Below are 27376 nucleotides of genomic sequence, written 5' to 3'. Positions count from 1 at the left end.
GAAATCAACCAAAAGCAAGTTATTTTGACCAACTATTGGCTAAAAAACAATGCTCGTACCATAGCTGTAATTCTCTTACTCTCATTTTTCCACTGTTGCTTGCTGTTACGTAAATATTCCTTACTGCCCTGGCAATATCATGCGCACGGGAAAGAATCGTAGGAGGCAGGACACCTCCAACTTCTCGCAGCACTATAACTAACTTTCCAACCAATTTGCAATTCAGATTAACAGTCGACACAATTGTATACGAATGAGTTAAGGCACTGATGTTAGTTGGTCGTGATATAACTCTCCTGCTATCTTTAATTTCCAGGATTTCTTTTACATGCATTTCCTCTTCATATCCCGATTGGTCGGAGTCGAAAACAAATTCCTTACGGAACGATGGGATAAGTTTACTTATCTCATCTACAAACTTTCGGACAGATTCTGCAGTTTGCTGCACACTTTCAAGCTGACGCTTTGTTTGAAATTTTGTTATCTTACGTCTTCAAGTTCTGCAGCACTGTTTGAAGTTATGCAACCATTCACTGTTTCCCTTGACATCACTTTAATGTATGTCGCACGCAATTTGATGTGCATAATGTAGTAAGTCACTATGGAGCACACCCTGTAAATTGTATGGAGCATCCTCGAATCGAGCAAACGCCAGTTTTTGTAACAAATGCGCCGTCTCCTGTGCTGAATATAAGCAGTTTTTCTCACGCACTAGGCGGTCATATTGCTGCAGACTTTTTCGAAATCATTTCATAAATGATTTTTTACTATGATGTGGATTACGTTTAGTACCCGCTCCTTGGACAACGATCATCCTAAACTACGCTTCACTGGAGATGATATTTGTGGCTCCCAGTCCAACAAAGGTGATGAACTACATGGCTCGACAGCTGTTTCAATATCACTTTCACTAATCTACATCTACATCTACATCTACATCCATACTCCGCAAGCCACCTGACGGTGTGTGGCGGAGGGTACCCTGAGTACCTCTATCGGTTCTCCCTTCTATTCCAGTCTCGTATTGCACGTGGAAAGAAGGATTGTCGGTATGCTTCTGTGTGGGCTCTAATCTCTCTGATTTTATCCTCATGGTCTCTTCGCGAGATATACGTAGGAGGGAGCAATATACTGCTTGACTCCTCGGTGAAGGTATGTTCTCGAAACTTTAACAAAAGCCCGTACCGAGCTACTGAGCGTCTCTCCTACAGAGTCTTCCACTGGAGTTTATCTATCATCTCCGTAACGCTTTCGCAATAACTAAATGATCCTGTAACGAAGCGCGCTGCTCTCCGTTTGATCTTCTCTATCTCTTCTATCAACCCTACCTGGTGCGGATCCCACACTGCTGAGCAGTATTCAAGCATTGGGCGAACAAGCGTACTGTAACCTACTTCCTTTGTTGTCGGATTGCATTTCCTTAGGATTCTTCCAATGAATCTCAGTCTGGCATCTGCTTTACCGACGATCAACTTTATATGATCATTACACAAGTATCATCATCGTTGTACTCCTCATGTACATTGTCCGCACATACGAGCATATACGACACCTCACATTCCACTGACTCATCTTGCAGAATCGCTAATATTTCACTTGTCTCTTTTTTCTCACTCTGCGAAATTCCTATAGCTCCTTTCTGACGAAATGTCAAAGTCGCCAACTGTTGCTGTGGGTATAATGCAAAGTTTGCTTTGTCGTTACGACTGCTCTGCTTCGTATCAACATTAGCGCTGTTGTGAGTTACTCGTCGACTACTGTGCTCACTGCTGGATACCTCCAGTCTCGCGCCCTGTCGCCACTGGGAGCCAATGTTGTGGATATATTGTAGCCAACATGCGGGGCGTCGAATTCCCTGTTCATTATTGGCTTTTTGCGACCTCGCACTCAAGGGGTTCCTTGTTAGAGTCCTATGCTGACATTCATGGCCCACAGAGACGGGAAAATACACTCGTGGAAATGGAAAAAAGAACACATTGACACCGGTGTGTCAGACCCACCATACTTGCTCCAGACACTGCGAGAGGGCTGTACAAGCAATGATCACATGCACGGCACAGCGGACACACCAGGAACCGCGGTGTTGGCCGTTGAATGGCGCTAGCTGCGCAGCATTTGTGCACCGCCGCCGTCAGTGTCAGCCAGTTTGCCGTGGCATACGGAGCTCCATCGCAGTCTTTAACACTGGTATCATGCCGCGAAAGCGTGGACGTGAACCGTATGTGCAGTTGGCGGACTTTGAGCGAGGGCGTATAGTGGGTATGCGGGAGGCCGGGTGGACGTACCGCCGAATTGCTTAACACGTGGGGCGTGAGGTCTCCACAGTACATCGATGTTGTCGCCATTAGTCGGCGGAAGGTGCACGTGCCCGTCGACCTGGGACTGGACCGCAGCGACGCACGGATGCACGCCAAGACCGTAGGATCCTACGCAGTGCCGTAGGGGACCGCACCGCCACTTCCCAGCAAATTAGGGACACTGTTGCTCCTGGGGTATCGGCGAGGACCATTCGCAACCGTCTCCATGAAGCTGGGCTACGGTCCCGCACACCGTTAGGCCGTCTTCCGCTCACGCCCCAACATCGTGCAGCCCGCCTCCAGTGGTGTCGCGACAGGCGTGAATGGAGGGACGAATGGAGACGTGTCGTCTTCAGCGATGAGAGTCGCTTCTGCCTTGGTGCCAATGATGGTCGTATGCGTGTTTGGCGCCGTGCAGGTGAGCGCCACAATCAGGACTGCATACGACCGAGGCACACAGTGCCAACACCCAGCATCATGGTGTGGGGAGCGATCTCTTACACTGGCCGTACACCTCTGGTGATCGTCGAGGGGACACTGAATAGTGCACGGTACATCCAAACCGTCATCGAACCCATCGTTCAACAATTCCTAGACCGGCAAGGGAACTTGCTGTTCCAACAGGACAATGCACGTCCGCATGTATCCCGTGCCACCCAACCTGCTCTAGAAGGTGTAAGTCAACTACCCTGGCCAGCAAGATCTCCGGATCCGTCCCCCATTGAGCATGTTTGGGACTGGATGAAGCGTCGTCTCACGCGGTCTGCACGTCCAGCACGAACGCTGGTCCAACTGAGGCGCCAGGTGGAAATGGCATGGCAAGCCGTTCCACAGGACTACATCCAGCATCTCTACGATCGTCTCCATGGGAGAATAGCAGCCTTCATTGCTGCGAAAGGTGGATATACACTGTACTAGTGCCGACATTGTGCATGCACTGTTGCCTGTGTCTATGTGCCTGTGGTTCTGTCAGTGTGATCATGTGATGTATCTGACCCCAGGAATGTGTCAAAAATGTTTCCCCTTCCTGGGACAATGAATTCACGGTGTTCTTATTTCAATTTCCAGGAGTGTACTTGGTAGTATCGTTGGGCTTCCTAAAAATAAATATTGCATCACATAACATAGCTTCCACAGATAGTATAAGAAGAGTATTCCACAGCTGACACTGGATATTTTCCATCCTTATCATTTGTCTTTCATGTTTTGTGACAACTGACACTTAAATTAAGTTCCTCGATTTTCTCAGGAACCATCCAGAATAGCTGGACTTGCCGGCCGGTATGGCCGAGCGGTTCTAGGCGCTTCAGTCTGGAACCGCGCGACCGCTACGGTCGCAGATTCGAATCCTGCCTCGAGCATGGACGTATGTGATGTCCTTAGGTTAGTTAGGTCTAGGGGACTGATGACCTCAGGACCTGCAGGAGCTAACTTACTGTACTGGGAGGCAAGCCACACCAGATCAAATCTACAAGCTAGATCAACATTCAGCAGTGTGGTACAGCCGCCAGACTGGGACCCGTATCTTGTAGGTTTCTCACACTCATCTGGGCTGGCTGGTTCTTCATTCCATCATTCACATAAAACAGCTTGGGTGCTTGTGTCCTAAGCTGTCTTGCGTCCTAATGCAAAGAAGTTTAAAACTCATAAATACAGTGAACACAGTTTACGCAATTCAAGACAAGTGGGGTGATGAGTTCCTTCCCATCTTTGAATAAATACTCATAAAATGGTACGTAGTGCAATTTAAGGAAAGGAATAGGTCCACTGCTTCTTCAGGAATTGCTTGTGACCTTGCTGGTGATTCTGCTGCACACGTATATGACACAAATATTCACCATTTTGTCTGGTTTTGACTAACACAGTGGATTCCTGGCTTGTTCTCAGAAGAATCTAGATACAGCGATTCCGGTCACTAGCCAGTGAGGAGAGAAAAAGAAACGTGTACCATGTATAAATAAACACCACAATGTGACTTTTCGGAGGATGTAAAGCTACGGTTTGCGTGTATATAACGGTAAACGCAAGAACCCGGCTACATCTACTGGTGGGCAAAACTTAACGACGAAAGTAACTTTCGCGTGATTTGTCACTGACAAATAACATAGCTCAATGAAAATGGACCATAAATGAATCAGAAATGACGCTTTTATTCAAAGACGACAATTGCACTGAAGTTCTCGCAATTCATGATGGTTCACCGGACATTACAAAAGGACGAACATGGTTCTTAATAGCCTGTGTGATCACCACAGACGCCAGTGCATGCTCTGCAATGTGGCCGTGCGCTGACCTAAAGGGCCGGCCGGAGTGGCCTTGCGGTTCTAGGCGCTACAGTCTGGAACCGAGCGACCGCTACGGTCGCAGGTTCGAATCCTGCCTCGGGCATGGATGTGTGTGATGTCCTTAGGTTAGTTAGGTATAAGTAGTTCTAAGTTCTAGGCGACTGATGACCTCAGAAGTTAAGTCGCATAGTGCTCAGAGCCATTTGGACCATTTTTTTGACCTAAAGGCTTGTCAGGAGTTCTTGTGGTTCATCGTTCCACTTCTCCACCAGCGCGGTTCACAAATGCTGCATGGTCGTTGGTGCATGTGGACATGCTACGATATATCTCCCCACGCATCCCCCATGTGGTTGATTGCATGTGGGAACGCGGTAGGTCAGTCCATTCGCCGAATATTCTCTCGTTCCAAGAGATCCTCCACTTGTGCAATTCGATACTGGCACGTATTGTCATCCGTAAAAAAGGAAATCAGGGCCGACTGTACCCCTGAAATCACAAACATGGGGAAGGAGTATAGTGTCATAATAACGTTGACCGGTGAGTGTTCCGTGCTGAAAGCTTTGGAGGTCAGTACTCCCACGCAAAATTATGCCTCCCCACATCATAATACCTGGACTATTAATACGACCACGTTCGACAAATTCCCACTACTACAATGTCTCTACAGTGTAAAACTGAATGAAGTCTTAGCAAGCCTTCACGGGTCACTTGCAAACTTATTGTTGAGTTCAACACGTTTGTACGCCAAGCGCCTGTTCTTGAGGGAATCTGGGACGGACGTCTGGTAGGTAAACGAGTAATGGCGTTATTTTTATAGTGTGCAAGGTGTCTGAACTGACCAATTCCGTAGCTTGTTAAGAAAGATTGAAAAACAATGCCAAATCTCCTGCCACTTGTTAACCATACAATGTAATATTTACTAAACCCACTTTATTACCCCTTGCGTGCATTTGAGCACAATCAGAAATAATCGTTTCTAGAAATGTGCGAGAATCTTGAAATTAATAAAAGTCTACCACAGATTCCAGGAGGAGGCAAGTGTCGCTCTTGTCAACCTGTGGTCAACGTCCATTATTCATCCACATATTACTCGAGAGAAATAGTGGGTTAGGGCTGAGCTTTCTGTCACCAGCTGTCGGCCCAAATAGTTTAACGTTTCGGCCTCAGCAGATCGACACCATGGATTTGCTCGGAATCGTTAAGTTCTGCTGTCAAGTACTCCATTAAGACAGCTTTGAAGTGTTCGCATTTGCAGTCAAAGGTTGGTTACTCTATCATATGTCAAAGTTAGCACTGTGACAAAGTTGCACCAGTCTTGATTTTTATACAGCTACCCTGACGGCATTCATAGCCCGGGTTGTAGAATCACTGATTTATGTCAGTAGCACTACTATCTGTTCCTAAACTGAATTATTCACTGCTATCGACATTACTCGTAAGTGTCTTCATTTAATGCTTTTTTTTGAAATATTTTTGGAAGCTCATTATTTTAAAAGCTATCACACAATACAGTAATCTGCATAATGTTTCTGAACAGACGCCTTTTTCAGAAATGTCATATTGTCCGTATCTACTGTAACATTGACAAGTCCTTCCTATGTAATGCCCCTTCGCCTCATCCCTCTGTTAGCACTAACATATCACATGCTATTTTGATACATTGCCTATGACAAGATCTTATAAGCAGAAACATGTTTGCTGAAAATTACAGTATTGAATAATCGAATGTGTAAAGTCAGAAAGACTTTCTATTTGAGTGTCTTACGTGACGTGACAAAAGTGTTAATACTCCGAGTAACCTTGTAAGCGATAATGTATCCAAGAGATATATTGTAAATGGTATAGTATTGTGTAAACAGAACTGGGCATCGCTGGAAAGCAGAGAACGCTTCAGGAACAGCTGTGATCGTCAGACGCTTCGCATTATCGGTCAGTAGTCCTGTGACGATCGGCATGAGACCACTGCATTAAGCAGAACAGCATTTAGTCTTCACAGAGGTCCTAATACCACCCGTCATCGATTGTCAGCAACGATTATTCTCTTGGAACTTCTTTAGTGTTTATTTAAAACCACTGCTTGAAAAACAGAGTCTAAGTTCAGCGCTGAAAACACGTCCTATGTGAACACGGCTTACTATCCATTTCGAAGAGTGATTGGCCTAAAAAAATGAAGTTAATTGAAATTTTCCACGGCGTCAGAGCAGATAGGTGTTAACATGTGAAATATCATTTGGTATTATATCCAGTCGTCTTTGAATGTGGCTGGTGAAACTTAGACTGCGCAGAGGTAAACATACACACACAAGCACACACTAGCTTTGAGTGTGTTAAGCTATCTAGAAATGTAATTTCTTACCGTCTCCTTCCAAAACATTGCCTAGCGAACACGCAGGACGACTGCAGTTCTAGATCAGCGTCACAGAAAGATATATAGTTAGAAACTCAACTAAAGCGAATCACTGTACTCATGTAGAATTCGAATTCTAATAACCTTTATGGAAATATTCGATCGAAGGTTGAACTTACTGAGGTTCTGAATAGAAAGCACAGACTGCGTATGTCGTTCTTTCGATCAGCAAACGACAACATACAACAACTGAAGTAGAGGCAAGAAATCAGTTCTCTGAAACGTGGCCAGTCGGCTGAGGATCAAATAATTAGATGACAGAAAATAATGTTGATCATATTTCAAAGAGGGACAGGAATACACACTTGGGTGGGAGAAATGTGCGAGAATAGTTAAATAAAATTGAAACGAAAAGTAAAGAATTCTGTAAAAAAAATAATTCAGGTGTGAGAATAGAGAAAGACCTGTAAGATCTCAAAATAGAACAAGTGAGAACAACATGTTCAGCTGCTAACACGCTCTCTCCCTCTCTCTTTCCCTCTGGAAAAGTATCCTGTGAACCAATACAGAACACTACCTTCCTAATCTACCGCCACTAACGATGTGACTAACCCTGTTTTTGAGTTTATCGGCGCCACTGAGAAATGCATGGCCTGCCTCTTCTTTACTGTTCCAGGGCACCGCCCCGTCTCGAAACAATTACACACATTCTGATTCAAGGTGCGAAACAGCAATCTCATAAACGCTATCTTCTACTCGGATAACAAATTGCGCTCTTTACACGGAGAAAGTGTTGCAGCTAAACGTCCTCAGTGTGGACGATGAACCCTAAGAAGATCTGTCAGTAGTTTCATCGGAAACACGTCAAAGAGCTACCGCGCAATCGCATATCTGCTGCCACTGGTTATCCCCACCACAGCTGAAGGTTAGCGAAGCAATTTAATAGTTGTTAACTTGCTGATTACAGTTAGACAATGGTATAAATAGCGGACAGATATTAGTGCTGTGACTAAAGTAACCGAGAGCAGACACGGAACTAGCATTGCTGCTACCTCGAGAGAGGCGACCTTCAATAGCGTTGCATCAGGATTCTTAAATCAGTTTTTCTGAAACAGGTAAGTGCTGTGAAACTGTTACACGCATTTCCACCTGCTACTGTTGAGAGCTGCCATGTTTGAAACGTAATCTTCCAGAACTTGTTTGTACTTACTCTTCCAAAAAGTAGCAGTAGGTAGAATTTCTCGGAACGATACGAAAGTTCTGTTGAAATTTTATAAGCGGTCCCTCAATATGTAGTGGGATTTTTTCATAGAGTAGGCGTTTTCTCCGCCATCTGCGGCTGATGAAACCACGTAATGCAGTTCGTACGAATGTTTGGCATGACAGCGCGAAGCTACAACCAGAAAATACAACTACGGGCTCTACATTTGTCGAAACTATCCATCGCTTCCCATAAATCAAATTTGGAATTCACCTTATGACGCTGGTTGTTAAGACTAGAAGGTGTATGAGGAACACGAAACATAGCTGCACACCACGAAAATACTATTCCTGTTGCGTTCTTATTACAAATTCTTGTAAATTGCATGTTATGGACATAAATGGAGCTGAGAATGGCGCTATGCTAAATTGAGTGTGAAACGGTCTGGCGACCAAACTGCTAATCCAGAATACCAATTGTTAATTGAGAAGAAGATGGGAGAGAGGATAAATATCTGTATTACAAGGAATTTGGTTGCCCTTTATACAATACGAGAAGCAAACCAGTAGAGTTGCTATACAGAGTGTTTCATAATTATTAATACAATCTTCTATGGGTTGCGAAAGGAATTCAGTAAATAAAGTTCTGACAGGGAAATCATTTAAAATTTCCAGCTTCACGGCACGCACACATCGGATACAATGAACTCTAACCTGTATGCTCTACAGTAGCCCATGGCTTGCACAATGTTACAAGTACTTGTATTCAGGTTCTCTTCTATGCGACTACGAAAGTCCTCTTCAAAGTCGATAATGGTGCGCGTTGTTGGAGCTCCACACTCACCCCTAGTAACCACTAACATATCAGTTTCTCGAAGTTGTTGTTGCACTAGTACCAACAGTGTACGAGTATGCGACGTCATAATTACAAAAGAGTCTGGCGACGGCGCTCTTTTTCAGTTTCAGTGTGCACAGTGCAGCGTGAGATTTGGAAGCGATCGGATTTGCAAACTTGGTTCATTATATACATTCTGTACATTTCCGGAAATGAGTTCCTTATCAAAACTTCATCCAATGGATACCCCCTAAAAAATGCAGCTTTATTTTCAGTTTAGGATATTTATCAAGTATGTTGATGTTGAAATGGCTCTGAGCTGTATGGGACTTAACTTCTGAGGTCATCACTCCCCCTAGAACTTAGAACTACTTAAACCTAACTAACCTAAGGACATCACACACTTCCATGCCCGAGGCAGGATACGAACCTGCGACCGCAGTGGTCGCGCGGTTCCAGACTGTAGCGCCTAGAACCGCTCGGCCAACCCGGCCGGCTATGTTGATGTTCTGTCACCGGATGGCGGATGGTACGCTGTTGTGAAATTTTCTGAGAAACTAAACTTGTGTGACGGATTGGGACTCCAGCGGGCAATGCTCTTACCGAGTGAGGCAGCCGGGCACGACACGCGAGCAGCCTCGCGGCTTTCATACGCCTTTGACCTGTTCGAAAATCTCGAAATATCTCCACAGAAACAGTGACAGTTTTCTAATCATATATTATTTTCGTCTGGTGTCAACGACCAGACCAAGAGGTACGACCATACATGGGAGAAAGAATCAGCTGTTGCCTCTTCGGAAGAAATATGTCGGTTTTTGCCAGAAGCGATCCCATAAACTGCAGGAAACCTAAACTGAGCTGGACGTGTCAGCACTTCAGCACACCACCCGCCTGGACGTTTCTGTAGTTGTAGACGTCAACGACTCTCCCCGTTTGTACTGTGAAGAAAAAAAGGTGAACTTATAAGTTCTCCTTTTTGTTAAAGTCGTTTTTGTACTCCCTCTGTCTTAATGACCTTAAACTAGAAATCATTAAAAGTATTGAGTGGAAACACTCTGTCCTGGTCTGAAATAAGAGAAGACAATATTTTAATGCGACTAATTATATGACAACATGTTACGCTTTCTTTTCCAGTAAAGACTATAGCACATTCTACCTTCTGCGTCTTTCATCTCGTATCCATCTGGGTAGAGTTGGCCGATTCAAGACTGTCGATTCTTTTCATCCAAATCTCAATATCGCATTGAGTTGGGAGATAAGCAAAGGGCTTGCGATTTTTGAGAGGATAACCGTTTCTGGCATTTACATAATAACTGAGAAATCACCTTATAACTGTGATAAGGAAAGGGGTATCTACATCACTAAATGGATGAAATGGTCACCCACCATAGCTGCAGGTCGTCTGTCAAGCGGCTTCCAGTGACAATAAAAATTTGATTTTCAGGCGTTCGTATAAGCAGTGACCGAATTTAAAAAACTGAAATGCTGTCATAATATACTCTGTATGGGGTATAAACTTTAAATATTGTTGATATCTACAACCATTTTCCTCAGTTCCTAATAGTAGCTTCAGTTATGTTTTATCATAAAGATAAGAAAACTGCTGTGTTTTGCAACTGCAGTTTATTCTTGAATACAACACACGTTCGGTTATTCTTGTTAGGCATTTTCAGAAGTCTGTAATACATATTTATGTAATTAGTTAATAATTTATATATTTATTTAATTATACGTATTTTGACGTGATGTGTGTAGTGTTTCTTTTGCAGTTTGTTAGACCTAGCTATTTCTATTTACAACTATATATTTGTGATTTTTAGCAGTAGAAGCTTCTAAGAGACTCTAATTTCCCGTGCCAATCTCAAATGATTCCTCCAGATGCTCCTGTCTTGTGCTGCCTCTTGCCATTTATTTATTCCCAATCTTTCGCATATGCAATCAATTTAATTGCGCCAGGTACTCCCGGGTCTCCCCCTTGGCCTTTTGCTATATGGCTTCTCCCTGAATATTCTTAACATAATTTGGTCTACTTTCATTCTCATCAGATGTCCAGCCCATTGCAGTGTTCTAGCATTTATTATGTTTACTAGCGTTGGCTGTTGTGATAGCTCGTGGACTTCTATGTTGTGTCTTCTCTTCTCTTCCACCATTCTGATTCATTGTCATAATATGACCCAAAGATTTTTCTATAAGCTTTATTCTCAAACACTTGTAAATGGTGCTTTTGTTTTCGTTAGGCTCCATGTTTCTGCCCGAAAGATTAGAACTGATCTGATGATTGTATTATATAACTTTATTTTAGTTTTCCTAGTCAGCAGTTGGGGCCCTAAGAGATTTTGTATTGCATAATAGGCTCGATTAGCATTTTGTATCCTCGTTTTTATTTCTACCTTTCTCTGATTTTGTTCACCTATCACTGATCCCAGAAATCTGAACTGTTCAACACGCTCGAATTTGTGTTCATCAACTGTTAGATGTGATTGGTTATCCCGTTGATCTCTACATCTTTGACCTGTCATGTATTTCGTTTTCTCGTCTTCTACTTTCAAGCCAAGTCTTGATGCTTCTGCTGCAAGCTTCACAAATAATTGCCTAATCTCTATTTCATTGTTTCCAATGAGCACTATGTCATCTGCGTATGCTAACACGTTAATTTTGCTGTCTTGGAGGATCCCAGCAGCTACCAGTTTGAGCTTTCTCACAACTCTTTCTAAAGCTGTATTGAAGGGAAACGGGACAAAGCACCACCTTGTCTTCACCCAGTTTTATTATTAAAATGGTCAGACTTTAATCCATTTAGTAAAACCCTGCTTGTACTTTCATCAATGCAATCTTAGTAGAGTTTTATCAATTTAATTGGGAAACCAAAATCAGTCAATACATTCGACAAGCTTTGTCTTTTTGTGACCTGTTCATCCAGCCATTTTTTGTTCTGTTTATGCTAAATGCACATGGCATAGTGTAATTGAAAAACGAAATAGCTAGATCTAAACAAACTGTGATGCAAAAGGATCACCACCAACCTCATATTAAAATATGTATAATAAAATAATTTTATATGTATTAGACCACTGAAGATGCTTAACATGAATAGGCGAAACATGTCTGCTACTCAAGAATAAATTTAAGTTCCAAAAGACTAAGATATTCTTATCTTTATGATGAAACATAATTGAAGTTACGAGTATTAAAGTTAGAAGCTGCATTTACCTATTCATCCAGTGTTTGCGAATGACAGCACTTAGCGACTTCCATCAAACTTGACACATAACTTCAAACTTTTTATCATTGACATTTCTTACAAAATAATAAGTTTAGCAAAAAAGTTGATTCTTTACTACATTTTTGCTGTTCATGCAGTAAAATATGACCGTCAGGCGTCATTCGAAACGAGTAGAACCAACGTAATTAGGATTCTTCAAATAAAAATTTGTAAGTTTGTGGTATGATCTTCTGGGACCAAACTGCTTAGGTCATCGGTCCCTAAGCTTACACACTACTTACCCCGCGCGGCTTGTATTTTGCATCTTCAGCCGTAAAGGCTACATAATTAATGTCAAATACTTAACACATTAACTCCTCTGTAAAAAAATCAGATTTTTGAAGCTATTTTCTCTTCATGGGAGTGCGATTCTTTGAGGAATCAGGGATAGAGGGAGTTCCTGGTTGAATCTAGTCGCTAGAACAATATACACTAAGACTACCGTGGTGTTCCTGAGTCCCACAACAGTGGATAGCTGTTCATTCGCCATGCGTTGCAGGTAAACTGCAATACGAGTAGCCTAATGAGTATTTGCTCTCAGTTCCCTACAGAGAGTCGTCCGCGCAAACGAACACTTTTTTATCCTATGCAGGGTGATTTACAGTTCCTACTACAGGCTTCCAAGTGTTTCATGGGGGATCCAGTAGATGAAGTGTTTATAAAGAAACCGTTTCAGGGAACATACAGATTGGATATAATAAAATAAGTCTGCATATCGTAACACTTGCAAATCTCAGGCTGCACTGTGCACACTGAAACTGAAAAGAGTGCTGCGTCGTCAGTCTCTGTTGTAATTATGACGTCACATACTCGTACACTGTTCGTCCTACTACAGAGGCTGCGATAGTTACAAGGGTTGTCTGTGGTGCTCCACCGATGCTCCGCACGCTCCTATAGACACACAGGTCATAGATCATTGTGTCCGCTTTATGCGTACCGTGAAGCGGGAGATTTTAAAATGGTCCGATCTTCAAATTCCTTTTACATCCATACGGTACATTTCCGGACATGATTCCCTTATCAGAACTTTATCTAGTGATTCCTCTTCGCAACTCACACAAGATTGTAATAATAAATGTGAAACATCCTGTGTATCAGCTGTGTTGAGTTTGCTTTGTTGTTCACATTCCCTAGAATATAGGAGTGGGAGGGAGGGCTAGTAGCTACCATGTTCTCGTTTTTCAGCCTTTGAATGACGTGAACTGAAAATAATAACAACGTTTTTTATCCTTGATGAGGTGGTGACGTGTGACGCTTGAGACATTAAGAATGATGGTGCTGGGGTCTGCTGGTAATATTTCACAAGGCGCTGGAAAAGATACAGTATGAATACTGGTAAGAGGCAAGAGACAGGATACAGGAGCCAGGAATTGTGTAGGTAAAGGCTCTGTTAGGACCAACATTTGGAATGGAAAAGATAGGGAAGCTTTTAGCAGATAGGATGGGTATATTTCGGCAAAAAATTCTTTGTCTTGGAAGGGAAGAAGGTAGAAATTCCCCTGGAAAAGGACATTGTATGGAGAGCTGAAGAAGGCTTCCCTGTAAGTCAAAGTTCTCAATTACAGCAGATGCTATGGGGTGCCTGGAGACCATATGACGTTTGAGGACGTGTGTACAATATACAGGTGAGGCAGATCAAAACGGGAACTGAATTCGAGATGGAGCAGGGAATGATGAAACTTGGGACTGGTGGAGATAGATGCAGAATTTGCATTTGGAAATGTAAATCAGTACTAGGGTATCCTAGAGCAGCGTTCTGGTAAATCAGTTGTTTTTTGCAGGATCGCATGATGTACGGCTACGTGCTGGTGCTGGTGATGCTGTTGGCTGCTGCCGGCGCTGCGCCTCCGCAGGTTGTGACGGCCAGTACGTCGACGACGGCCAGCGCGCAAGAGGTGTACGACTCGCTGCCCGAGGAAGGTGAGCAGTGAGCGTGCAGAAACGCGGGCTGCTGCCTCTTTGCGTGCGAGCTCACCACTGGCGCTGACTCATTCTTCCGTAATACTTAGAGATACTAACGAGCAATACGTGAGTGTTTACGGACATCTGCCAAGCTAGAACTTGAATCTAGGATCTAGAGTGCGACTAAATCCTTCATCTTAGTTTACAACTCTTGCTTTCTTTGCCATCGACCCTAGTGCAATGAACCATCGTTAGGCCCCACTATGAAATACCACGTGATCTTGTGTGCCTGAAGAAGGTGCAATGTAGATCAAAAATCGATAACAATTAACACCAAACCTTCAAATACATGTTAAGGACTCATTCATACTCAAACTAAATTGTAGGAACATCTGAGTTCCCCTGTCGATCTGAAGGGGGATATATGAAATTAGGATCTATCATGACTAGACAGCTCATTATCACACTGTGAATGAAATTGTGGGGACTGTTGGTGTATGTACTCGGATCGTTCACAAAATAGTGGGGACTTTCGCTATATGTATTCGGACCGTTCGATGTGTTTACAAGCAATGACGTACCACTCACAGCCATGTAACACAGCGTAAGAACAGAGGTCACAAAAAGACCGTAACCGTCAGGTATGGGAGACGACTGTTACGCCTTCTTAATCACAGACGGTTTCACATCCGAGATGAATTGCTGCCAGTGAATGCAGCTCCATCTCAACCATTTGGAGTCAGGTATCTCGTTAAAGGTCATTGTGGATAGCGGCACATAACCGTAAACACCTTCAACCACTAAACAACGGAGAAACCGGACCATATTGACTGGAGGCGTGCAGTGTGGTCTAGCGAATCGAGACTTTCCCTATTTTTCAATGATGTCTAGGGCCGAGTGCACAGACTGTCCAACGGGGCACTTCACTCGCAGTCTGCAGAGGGTGCATCCCAGGCCAAAGGTCGTTTTGTGATGTTTTGGTGGTGCTTTCGGACCAGGACTTGGGCCCGCTCATTCCAGTTACGTGAACCTGAATCAATATTTGAACATTTTCGGTGTCCAATCGTCACGCTCTCTTCTACATCTTCGTGATACGTACGCTGTGGAGACTCTCGTTTGGCAAGCTGACAACAGCCGTGTTCATAGTGCTGCACGCAACACTCAGGCATCCTACCACAACTCGACACTCACGTTAAATCATCCAATCTTAGATCCAAAAAAAATATCTTTAGCTTCTTGGGACAGCGGGCGAAACTTAGCAATCGATATTCCAACAGTTAGGATCTAATCAGCAACTTGTGGCTTCAGGTGAAGAAACTCGTCGACTGTCTTCCTCGTTATGTGGAGGCCACTTTTAACGCTAGAGTCTGAGTTACACGGTATTAGCGTGATATTTTCTGGGGATCACTATTTGTGCGGTGTACTTATTATTTCATTGGTAATGTTCTCCCCATACTTACGGCCGAATTACTCCAAACCGGAGAGCTGACTACAATGTGTTTCAGTTCCGTTTGAACTGTGTTATGAAAAATAAAAAAACATGGATTATTTTCACAGAATCACAGTATTTATTCAAAATAGTCTCCCTCTGAAACAAAACACATAACATAGCTGAACTCATTTGACAAATTTTTTTGAAAGTCATTTTTTGGAAGTGCATTTAGTACGGCAGCACAATTTTCTTGGATATTCTTAATTGCGCCATAACGGTGTCCATTTCCAACTTCTATTTGGGGACAACCGCAAGATGACTGGGACCAAATCCGGCGAATACTGTGGATGATCCAGGACTGTGATCCATTTGCTGTCCAAAAATTCGAGCACAGTTTTTGTGGACTGTGGTGTCGCCATGGAGTAGCAACCAGAAACCTGCCTCTCGGTATTCAGGTCGAATTCGACTACTTATCGCCCACAAACTCGGTAGGACTCAAAAAACTTGATGTTTTCTCATTGTTCCACTACCATTTTCCGACTAGTGTCATGCATTCGAAAATGGACAGGAGACGAACTTAGTTAGCAAGGGACAGTAAATGTTATTCCAACGCCAGGTTGGACAGTGGGGCTTTGACCTTACAAAAATTGAATGAGGAATTTCTCATTGCCTCGAGCCTACTGGTAATTCGAGGAAACTAAACCAGCTTCAGAAATTCTATTGACAAGACAGCCCACAGTTATTATGAGTGAAAAGCGATCCAAAAACTAAGAACTTGTTCTCGATAATTTTTTTATCTGTTTCACCACTTTGATGATATCCACAAAAGTCCTCTTGATGCTGACGCTTAAGGAAAGAAACTGAATGGATTTCGTTAAATATATTTTTTTAACATTGCAGAATGGTAAAACAACCTATGATTTTCTTCCTATCCTAAATAAATGAATTATTTGACATCTTAAAACTAAAGTATTATAATTTTTGCGTCGTAAATATTATTTTTGTAGATTTATCACAAAGGAATACAATTGCGTGTTTTTCGTTTAGTGTGATAAATGTTGAAAATACTTTGCGTTTTAATTCAAGCAATGCATGCTTCATTTTCATGGAGTTACCGCGATGTAGCTTTGCAGGTGGCAGCGATTAGAATTCTCCAGAATTCGACCTTCATTTCATCTCTGCAAATACACTATATTGTTCATGCGTCCCTTTTATCGTAATCAAGACGAGCCTCGATCCACCGACCAGGAAATTTATTATTCGAACTCCCCCTGGCTGTCAACGAAACATTAGCCGATCCTAGTGTGACCTAAGCGCGCAAATACGTCCTATTGTAATCATTTCGAAACAAAAACTTTTTGCCGTTTTAGTTAAACTAGCGTATTTATGTAAAAGGCGAAGTGAACATATACGGTAGACACTACAGTTTTTAAACACATCAATAATCCTAAACAAACTTATGTTTGACTCTTTAAGCGTTTTAGAATTTGTCAGTGGCAGGAAGATTACGCCGATTAGATGATCGAAACAGAGTAACGTATGAAAATCATAAGGCTAATGTCATGCCTCGGCATCCATTTCCGAGTATTCCAAACTGAGAAGCAGTTTGCCCGACTTCCAGCTCAACGTGCTTTGGGTTGTAAGATCCTTCAATAATGCAGCTTCTCGTAATCCGCACTTGGTTAGGAATGAAGTGCTCTGTAACAATAAAATACCTGTTAATAAATGTATCGTTTATTTCTTGTAACTATTTTCATAACATTTTCAGGATAAATATTAAAGACTGCAAAGACAATTATTTCAAAACTCAAACGAAAATGGCATTCTTGCACAATTCTACCTACATTATTTAATGATACTGAGTTAATGATAGGAACTATAGAGAGGAAAAGATCGGGTAATTAAGGACCTCAATAATTTGTGTATCACTTGTAGACTGTCCTTGCCACATGCTTTTTCGTATGCCTTAGACCAAAATAACGTAAATAAATTGATTTTTTTATAAGGGCGGACTTTTGTCTTCACGAGTGACAGTTATGTTAATGAATTATAAATCTTTATTTTTCTCAGTCAGTCTCACGAGGAGATGTAAATGATAACGACACATTTCGGTTGTTAGAGGCCACCTTCAGATATCGACTGCTTGATTACAACATAACACGTCATATTCTTCACCGTCAATGTCACCGCTGACCACTAAAATTTTCATATTAACCGCACTTTAAAGATGTATTTATACGATCTAAATCGGTCATTAAGACTTATATGTTCTCGCATCGGTGCCAAGTAAATAATCAGTTATGAATTTCTTTCTTAACCACATATCTGTTCAAATTTGAAGTTCACGGGGTCGACGTTACACGATGATGATGATGATTCAGCTATTTGTGTAACTTTAAAATGGAACCTGAACATTATGATCCTTTGCTGGAAGCACCTTGGGCACCGTAAATTTGTGGTTCAGTACTAGGAGCTAAAATAAAAATAAAAAATACTTTAATCTGTCCTCATGAATCCGAAGGTTTTGCATACCTCAGTGGCGTTCTAGCCTATGTGTGTGTGTGTGTGTGTGTGTGTGTGTGTGTGTGTGTGTGTATGTGTGTGTATATGTTGACTTTTCGCTCATTGTTTCTGCTTTCTTAATAGTTCCTCTAAAAACTAAATGAAAATCACTTGGTAAAGTATTCATGGCTGTTGGTATAACTGCTTGAAAGCTTTCCCACACCTGGAAAATTATATCTTTTCCACGCTAAACAACATGCAATATTCTAAAAATATTTATGCATCGACGGTAAAATACGTGGACATTGCACCTTATGATAATGATAATGATTATGATTATGATAATTAGTGAATTTATTGAAAAATCTGGTTGACTTCTCACAGTTAAGCAAATAAAATCAGGTTTTGATGGCAATAACCTATCATAAGCTTCTCTGCTTTTGAGATATTTGGTACACTATAACGTATCTTCATTAAATACAAAAACTTGGACTTCTGTGTATGTTGAGTGGCACGAAGTAATCCTGTGAACGCATCGGATGTCCCAAATGGATATTGAAAATTTTCCAAAAACATGCTCTGGGTACTCATTTGCCATATGCACCGTGTGTTGTGTCCGAGAAAACATCCACTGACAGAAGGCAGATTACTTATCTATAACGTGATTTATCGACGTTAACTAACAGGAATGTCACATGAGAACGCTCTCAAAAGAAATCTGTAGTGCAGTTTCCGATGAAAGCTCAGTTTAGCAACAGCGTTTATTATTGTTTAAGCCTAAATAAACAAACCGGAACAAACTACCGAAAAAGTGTGATACGTATAAACCGTTGCATTTGACTTAGTTGACTAGTTTCCATGGATTGTTCTCTAGCAATGGTCTCAAACAACTTCTCCATCGAAAAATAATTCACAGAGAAAGTTCACTCTGGCAGCAGAACACATTACGGACCATTACTAAACAAACAAGTTAGAATGATATACGTAAAATGTTGCACTTCACTTAAATGATTGTAATTTAAAATGTTCATTGGCGTCTTTACTTAAATATACAATAAATTGGGAAAAATTGTGTTCCTGGATTCGACGGACACTGTTATAGTGGAAATGTGCTATAAAGTACAAGCAGAAGCAGCCAACTTCCTTCCCATATCACTGGAATGGCCTGCATAAATGTAGATCTGATTAGAAATAAACGTACGATCGAGGAAACTTACTGACGCTGATGGAAATTTTCCGATGAGGAACTGTTGAATGAAGTTGTAGCGATTATTTCACTTCCCAATAACTTGTAGGCAACTCGTCCTAAGTACCATCTACCATACCTATAATATTTATAGCTCCAATCGGTATTGTTCAAAGGAAATAAAGTTTCGTATGTCAAAGTAATAGGGTAAGCACAAGCACACTAAACTAAAGAATATATTAGCTTGTAAACTACCACTTAAGTTAACCAGATTTTTACTAGTAGTAATAGTAGAAGCAGCAGTAGTTTTATTCATCCACAGATTATTGTTACGATAATATTTGTCATGGCGTTGTATTACAATTTGGGTTCAAACAAACAACATACTTCATATACAATATTTTGACTTGCCTACAGACGGAAACAAAGGAAAACCTGTATAACTTGAATTTACTTCTGAAAATATTTGAGCCTTCGAGTTTTATTTACATGAATCTGAAAACTTTTCTTCACAAGATACTAATTTCAGCTGTTATCGTTTATCTTTAGTCTCGTTCTCGTTTCATACCATTATTATTTTTTCTCGGGGTATATCTTAACGTCAACTGAAATATGCTCTCTTTACTGACATATTCGAATTTTTTCAGCTTCTTTGTATGTTGGAAAGAGTATCCCTGGGATGAAGAGGTGCGTGTCTCGTTTCACAGAAATTTGATTCTGACTGGGGAGCGACCTCACCGCTTCTGCTGCGAAAGCGTCCAAAGCGTCCGCGGGATACCAGATCTTAACGTCATTTGTGTGACGCTTGATGTAGGAAAATGCCGCGATGGAGTACCTTTGACGTTTTTGTTGCGCGCATTTGCACACGTTCACATCTTACTCTGTGTTGAAACCTCGCTTTGAAGATTGTGTCAATCACTGCCGCGATATCGGCGCACGAGATACGCCGATCCTCGCAAGGTGAGTGACGGACTGTCAGTTGGCAGCCTAGCAGATGACACACCAGCCTTCGACTGGCAGTCGCTCCTGTTCAGTGGCTTTCGTCAAGTAATCTCACGCTCTTCCTGAAAGATTACTGTCACTTCATCTTCACTCACGTAGTTCTCCTTTCTTATTAACGGAAGCATAGTTTCCAGTCACCAGCTGTTTCTACTGTAATCTTCATCTCGTAACCTACCATTACTGTCTGTCTCAATGGGAGCAGTGGCGAATTGGAGGAGGAATCTATCAGATTACATGCTGAATTTGCAGCTGAATATGCCCCTCTTTTACCATAATATACCTTAGAAACTACGAAAAAAAAAGCTTTCCCAGTAGCTGGAAGATATCGCAGGTCATACCCTTTATCCATAAAACTACAACTCGGAGCTCAAATATAATGAAGTATCTAAACATAAAGACATCCACTATGTCAACCAACATAGATTCAGAAAACATCGATTATGTGAAACATAATTCACACTACTTTCACATGACGTCCTGAAAAATATCAGTCAGAGCAATCAGGTAGATGCATTATTTCTTGACTTCCAAACAGAATCTGGCTCACTACCACATATACTTACCATAGAAATTGCGATCTTGTATGGTAACAAGCGAAGTTTGTGACTGGACTGAGAATTTCTTGATAAGGAGGACAATGTTATCTTAGATGGAGCGTCATCGAAAAATGTAGAAATTACTTCAAGCGTGCCTCTGAGAAGTGTGTTGGGACCCTCGTTGTTCACGTTGCATGTTAATGACGTTGTAGACCATATTAATAGCAATCTCAGACTTTGTTCAGGTTGTGTAGTTGTATAGGACCTAGAATCTGCAAGAATATCATGTATTAATACGATTTGGTTCAAATGGCTCTGAGAACTATGGTACTTAATTGCTATGGTCATCAGTCCCCTAAACTTAGAACTACTTAAACTTAACTAACCTAAGGACATCACACACATCCATGAATTCGAACCTGCGTCTGTAGCGGTTGCGCGGTTCCAGACTGTAGCGCCTAGAACCTCCCGGCCACTCCGGCCGGCCTTAATACGATTTCAAAGTGGTACAAAGATAGACAAGTTGCCTTAAACGGAAATAATGCAAAAATGTGGACGTCACAAAACGAAAAAACCTAGTATCCTATGACTATAATATCAATCGGTAACACATGGAATCGGCCATCTCATACAAATACCTGGGTTTAACAATTTGCAAGGACATGCACTGGAACGATAACAAAGGCTTAGTTGTAGGTAAAGCAGATGATAGACTTTAGTTCATTGCTAAAATACTATGAAAATCCAATCAGTCTACATTGAAGATTGTTTACAAAATATTTGGTGACACGTCTTAGCATATTTCTCAGTGGTGTCGGGCCCATACCAAAGAAGACTGACAGTGCATATTGAAAGTATACATAGAAGGGCAGCACGAATAGTCATATGTTTGTTTGACCCGAGGAAGGTCGTCACGGAGGTGCTGAAACTGAACTCGTAGACCCATGGAAATAGAATTAGAACCTGCTTAGAAAGTATCTAAAAACCAATTTTAAGTTTAATGCCCTACGTATCGATCCCGTAGACTCGCGAAGGCAGACTTAGACTGCCGAAAGCACGCGCGCAGGCGTTTAATTAATCATTCTGGCGGCGCTCCAAACGTGAATGGACTGGGAAGAGGTCCTAATAAATGGTACAATGGGAATTATGCTCAGCTATGCAATTCACGGTAGTTAGCGGACTATGGATGTAGATGAAAATGTAGACGTGAGGCAGCGAAGGCTTTTAAGTGATTAATACCAACAAACTGTCACACTTTTTCTTAATTCCTTCTTGATCAGTTTTACGTAGTTCTTCTTTTGCAGTATGTCATATGTCCCTGCCACAACGAGAAGCAATCGTGCCCTTCACTTTTAATTCGAAATCGATGACAGTTTAATGACGACTGCCGACAAAAGTTAAAATGTTGCGAAACTAATTTTCAGTTGGTACGCGTGCGCTTCAGTAAGAATATACTTCATTTAGTTAAGGTGAGAATGTTTCTTATTTCTTGGTTAATATGCAAGTAACTTTGTTTCAAACTGTGTTTCAAGATGAAATACAGATTGTTGGCATATACTTGACGGTATGACGGTACCTAAACTACCTAATTTATAATTCAGCTTTCTCTAGACCCAATTCGTTATCAATAAAGAAAGAAAGAGTAAAGTCAAGTCATTGAAGGTGTAACACTAGAAATGTTTGGTCGAGGATGGATATGGAAACTGATCGACGTTTTTCTGTAAGGCACTATCACGACAGTTCCATCTCCTAATTTTGGGATGCTTCGAAAGTACGAGTACGAGCGAGTTATACCACTCTGCCAGCTCCTTGAGTATCATTATCAGACTTGAAAGTACAGTGACGGAAATGGAAAGTGTTACAGAATGAAACGATAGCCCGATATTTATCGGACTTTGTGGAGATATTCACCGTATAACTGGTATTAAACGATTAGCTTTCTTTCCTCCGGAACTGATGTCCCTCATCCACATCAGTGTGAGGCATGAACCCCACAAGAACGAAAACACTCTGATATCGTTGTATGTTGGAGGCAAAAGCACATATAGTGTCACTGAAGGAGATTGCTGATGGGCGCTGGTGCGAAAGTATGCGTCTTTATGACGCTACCCGCCTATATTACAAGCTGATAACACCATATTGGTCCTTTTCCCCTCACGCTTAAGGAGTGTGATCCCATTCACAATTTTTTATTGTGACTCTTCTTATTTAGTACAGGACATGAGTAGGATTTATTTTCTTTGAGTTGAAAGTCAGTTTTAAAACTGATGCACTCTCAATATTTTCGACACGAAGGTCGTAGCAACATACGGCATACATCAGTAATCATCGTCATTTAATTCCACACTGAAACCAGTAAATCCACGAACAGACTCGTAATATCCTTTTCCATGAGCCACTACAACTCTCTCTGCAGCCAAGTGCAAGACTGTCAACCAACACATTGTAATATTATTGGTACAGTCTCGTTCTACCAAAACTGCGTTTCGGTACTTGTGGTACAGTTCATAAATGAAGTAGTAAAAGAGTCACAGATGTATTGGTACCACTGGCAGGAAAGAAACATAAATGAATGTTTGAGAAAGAAACTGGGAGCTAACGACTTCTCTTTATTTTCTGGTTGTTCGTTTTGCACATAAATATTACCGTACGTCGTTCAGAGTTAGTCCAGTGTGTGTTTTAAATCCTTACGAAATATAAGTTGCATTTTATAAGTAACAGAATTTATGTGACCACGTACCTTCTGCGCACTTATGGAACTAAAGTAATTACTTTTGATGCAAATGCAATTTGAATAAACAAACATAACATTTTTTTGAATGCACTAACATAAAAAATCCATATCATTATAATTGTTGGTATTTTGTACTCAATAGGAAGTTTTTTCATCATAATCAAAGGCAGGAGTTTTTTTAAATCTTTATTTCCAATTCATTATATTTATATATAATAACCCACTTCCTGATTCGATTAGTGGGTCATAGATTGATACAATATTATGTTGGAGCTATTTACAATATGTTTAACAATATTACAATGTACTATGCTACGGGCTATTAACTATGTTACTAACAATGTGACTAATGTAGTACTACAGGCTAAGACAAATGGGCAGACTTCTTTTAATTCAATTTATTTACTGTTATTTAATTCACTAAACTAACTAACTAAATATTTCTGCCTGCAGCGTTACATGTGTATCAGCATTAAATATAAACCTACTATTTGAGGCCTTGCTCGTTGAGCTAACCCCAACGGGCGATGCCCCTGACACTGGGCAGGCCAAGATGTTTAGCGCTGCAGGTTCCTGTTACTTAACATCCTATTCTAAGTCCTACAAACTACAGAATCTATCCTAGGTTAATATCGGTGCTGTCTCAATCGGGAAAATTGTACCCCACTCCCCATAGTCCTGTATGCTGCGGATTCCTGACTAAGAAAGCGGGCCTGTCCGCGCACAGGCCGAATGGAAGTAGGGCACGGACTTTGTCGGTAATTATTGTGAGGTCATATTAGTTCATATCCCTCAAGGAGTCTTTCAGAATCTTCAGTGATACCTCGTTAGCCAGTTTTTTCAAGGTTTGAAAGGTATCTGTCTGTCTTAGTAGGTGGTAAGAGTCGTGGTGTGGTAGCTGGTTGCGTAGTGTCGATGCAGCGTCATTGAAAAGGGGGCACTCGAAAACCACATGATCGGGGGTACCCTCCGGAGCGCCACATTCACACTCGGGCGTAGCCCTTTTACCGAATCGACAAAGGTATGTCGGATACGGCCCATGACCAGTGAGGAAGTGGAAAAGTCCCCTGCTTGGCTCAATATGCTTCATGCCCATCCGTTCCCTAACACTCGGAAAGAAATTGAAGGTCCTTCGGCCCGTTTCCTCCGATTCCCACAATTCTTGCCATAGCTGTTCCCCCCTGTGCCTAATTTCCTTCTTGTTTTCCACCCTTGTTCCTATGATATCCTCTGTTTTTTCCATGTCCCCTTTGTTTACCCAATACCAGGCAGCTTGCTCTCTGATCTTGATATCCAAGGGACAAAGCCCAGGATGATCAGCAAAGCTCCTCCTGGTGACGTTCTATATGCCCCTACCGATCTCAGGACCATGTTTCTTTGTACCCTTCTCACTGTCATGGCGGGCACCACCCTCGTGAGCCTGTTGTGATATAATTTAATGAGGTGTGGTGGAAGATGAAACCTTGTGTGTCCAATGGAAATGAGATTATTTAAAACGTGGAGTGCTCTCTGGGTTACAGTCTCAATGTGTTTTCCATAGTTCCACCTTTCGTCAACGATGATCCCGAGGTACCGAGTCTCTCGTCGCCGAAGAACCGGTGAGCCCTCTATTCTAAACGTGGATTTCTTGCTAACTGACCTTTGAGCAGTAGATAAGTTGACTTTCCGGGTGAGATCTTCATTTTTGTATTATGGCACCATTGTTGCAGTCTCTCAATAGCTCTCGCTATTTTCGGTTCGATATCCTCTCGGCTACGGCCGCCGACCAGCAAGAGGAGGTCATCGGCGTAGGCTATCACCTCTAGTACATCTTCACTCTGTTGCAAACTGTCCAATAAGGGCTCCATATGGATGTCCCAAAACAGGGGACCAAGAACGGACCCCTGGGGACACCCCTTAGTTATTGCTTTTCTGACTCTACCACTAGGGGATGATAGCCATACCTCCCGATCTTCACAATAGCTCCTGAGACACCCATATAGCGGCCCTGGACACTCCTTCTCCCTCAAGCAGGAGAAGAGCGAAGGCCACCACAGGTTGTCAAAGGTGCCACTGATGTCAACCATGATGCCGACCACATACTTATGCAGGGTAGAGCCGCAGACTTCGGCCGCCAGGGCGATAGCAGCAGATGCTGATCGCCCAGGCCTAAAGCCAAACTGCCTGTTGCTCATCCCGCACAGCATTCAGTGTGCAGCCAATCTGTCAGCCAGCAATCTTTCTAATATCTTCCCTAGTAGGTCTAGAAGACATATTGGTCTGTATGATTTTGGTTCCACTGGATCTTTGTCGGGTCCTTTTTTGATGATAACAACGTTACCAGATTTCCAGATCTTGGGAAATTTTCTCTGATTTAAGCATTCATTAGATAAATGAGTAAGTGGTGCCATCACCTGGGGGGCTAAGAACTGCACCACCTCCGCCACAATGCCGTCTGGCCCGGGAGCTTTTCCTCTCTTTAATGACTTGATATGAGCTGCAACCTCCTCCTCAGAGAAGGGGTAGACTGCGGTATCGTTAACATATTCTTCCAGGTCTTCATCACGTATCTGGCGCTGTTCCTGGGTCTCCCCATCCGCACTGTCGTCAGGCAGCAGGGACTGGAGAAGGACCTCAGCAGTCTCCTGCCAAGACTCCGTCATCCCGTCCTCGTGCCTGACAGTTGATAGCTCCATAGGAGGGCGGATTTTCTCCCTCACCAGCTTATATGGAATACCCCATGGGTCAATAGCCAATTGGTTCTGTACAAAGGTCTCCCAGCTCTTTTACCTAACAGAGCGTAACTCCTCTTGAAACCTTTGCTTTGCCTCCCAATACCGCATCAGCCACCTTTGTCTTTCCAGCCAGACGACACTGCTCTGGTAGTGCCTCCTCAGCCTTCTGACAGATCGGCGCATCTCCTCCAGTTCAGCAGACCATGGTGACGGGGAGGCCGCGATGACCCTCCTCTCGGTTGGCACAGCTGCTTTCACCGCCCTGTTTATAGCGCCCACTAGTTCTTCAGCTCTGTTGTAAATGTCAGTGTCACCTTCTGGCAATCCAGGAATGCTGCACTCCCTTGCTAAGCGTTCCCAGTCAGCTCTTCTGAAATTGTAGCGGACTTCCCACCCTGTGGCCCAGCAGCTCTCTGTATGCTCCAGGGAAAAAGTAATCAGGTTATGATCGCTAGAGGTGGCATTTTCCTCCACTCTCCATTGTTTTATGAGATTTGCTGTGTTTGGTGTGACCAAGGTCACATCAATGTTCGTGCCCTGTCCCCCTCCAGCCGCGTAGGTTGGAGGGTTACCGGGCTTGTTGGCCACCACTAGTTGCAAGGCCATGATAAGCTCCTCGACCTTTTCTCCAATTGAATCCCTTGAACTGCTGTACCACAGGGGGGACTTGGCGTTAATGTCTGCAGTAATTATCATCTTTCGCCCCCGCAATGCCGTGAGTACAGTTGTTAAATGATCAAGATGTTCCTCTATGTTGTCACCGTACTGGAAGTACATATTTATCAGTGTAAAGTCACCAACTGGTAGTTGTAGCTCCATGACATTGCAGTAGGTGGTTGAGTACTGCGAGAGTATCGTGGCTCTCAGAAGTCTGTTGGTTAGGATTATCGCCGCTTTCGGATTTGCTCCTGTGCTGACTATTTGCCAAGTTGCAGCTGTAAAAGCTAATTTCCCAGCGAGGGAGTATGGCTCCTGCAGGCAGAGCACATCCAGTCTCCTTTCCTCCACCTCCTTACGCAGCTCCTGCATCACAAGTCTGCTGTTATGCGTGTTTAGTTGGCCAATGTTGATTCTGGTCATTATGGATAGTAAGTATGCAGTCGATCATTCGGCCAGGTCTTACTCCAGTCAAATGCGTTGCG

General features: G+C 42.4%; 1 protein-coding gene across 2 annotated transcripts in view; it reads left to right on the top strand.

Annotated features, from left to right (window-relative positions):
- The first annotated feature begins 7935 nt into the window (after positions 1–7935).
- The window catches only part of LOC126302916 (uncharacterized), a 54694-nt gene continuing 35253 nt past the window's right edge, over positions 7936–27376 (top strand). The window contains exons 1-2 of one of the 2 annotated variants that reach the window (XM_049991783.1): positions 7936–8044; positions 14008–14146. In XM_049991783.1, coding sequence (XP_049847740.1) covers positions 14014–14146 — 133 coding nt within the window. In that variant the 5' untranslated portion in view covers positions 7936–8044; positions 14008–14013. The remainder of the gene's footprint in view (positions 8045–14007; positions 14147–27376) is intronic. The other variant, XM_049991784.1, reaches the window with a different exon arrangement.

Source organism: Schistocerca gregaria, chromosome 1 (genome assembly GCF_023897955.1).
Source record: "Schistocerca gregaria isolate iqSchGreg1 chromosome 1, iqSchGreg1.2, whole genome shotgun sequence".
NCBI lineage: Eukaryota > Metazoa > Arthropoda > Insecta > Orthoptera > Acrididae > Schistocerca > Schistocerca gregaria.
The sequence above is the reverse complement of the archived record's forward strand: the minus strand, read 5'-3'. Positions and strand labels throughout refer to the sequence as shown.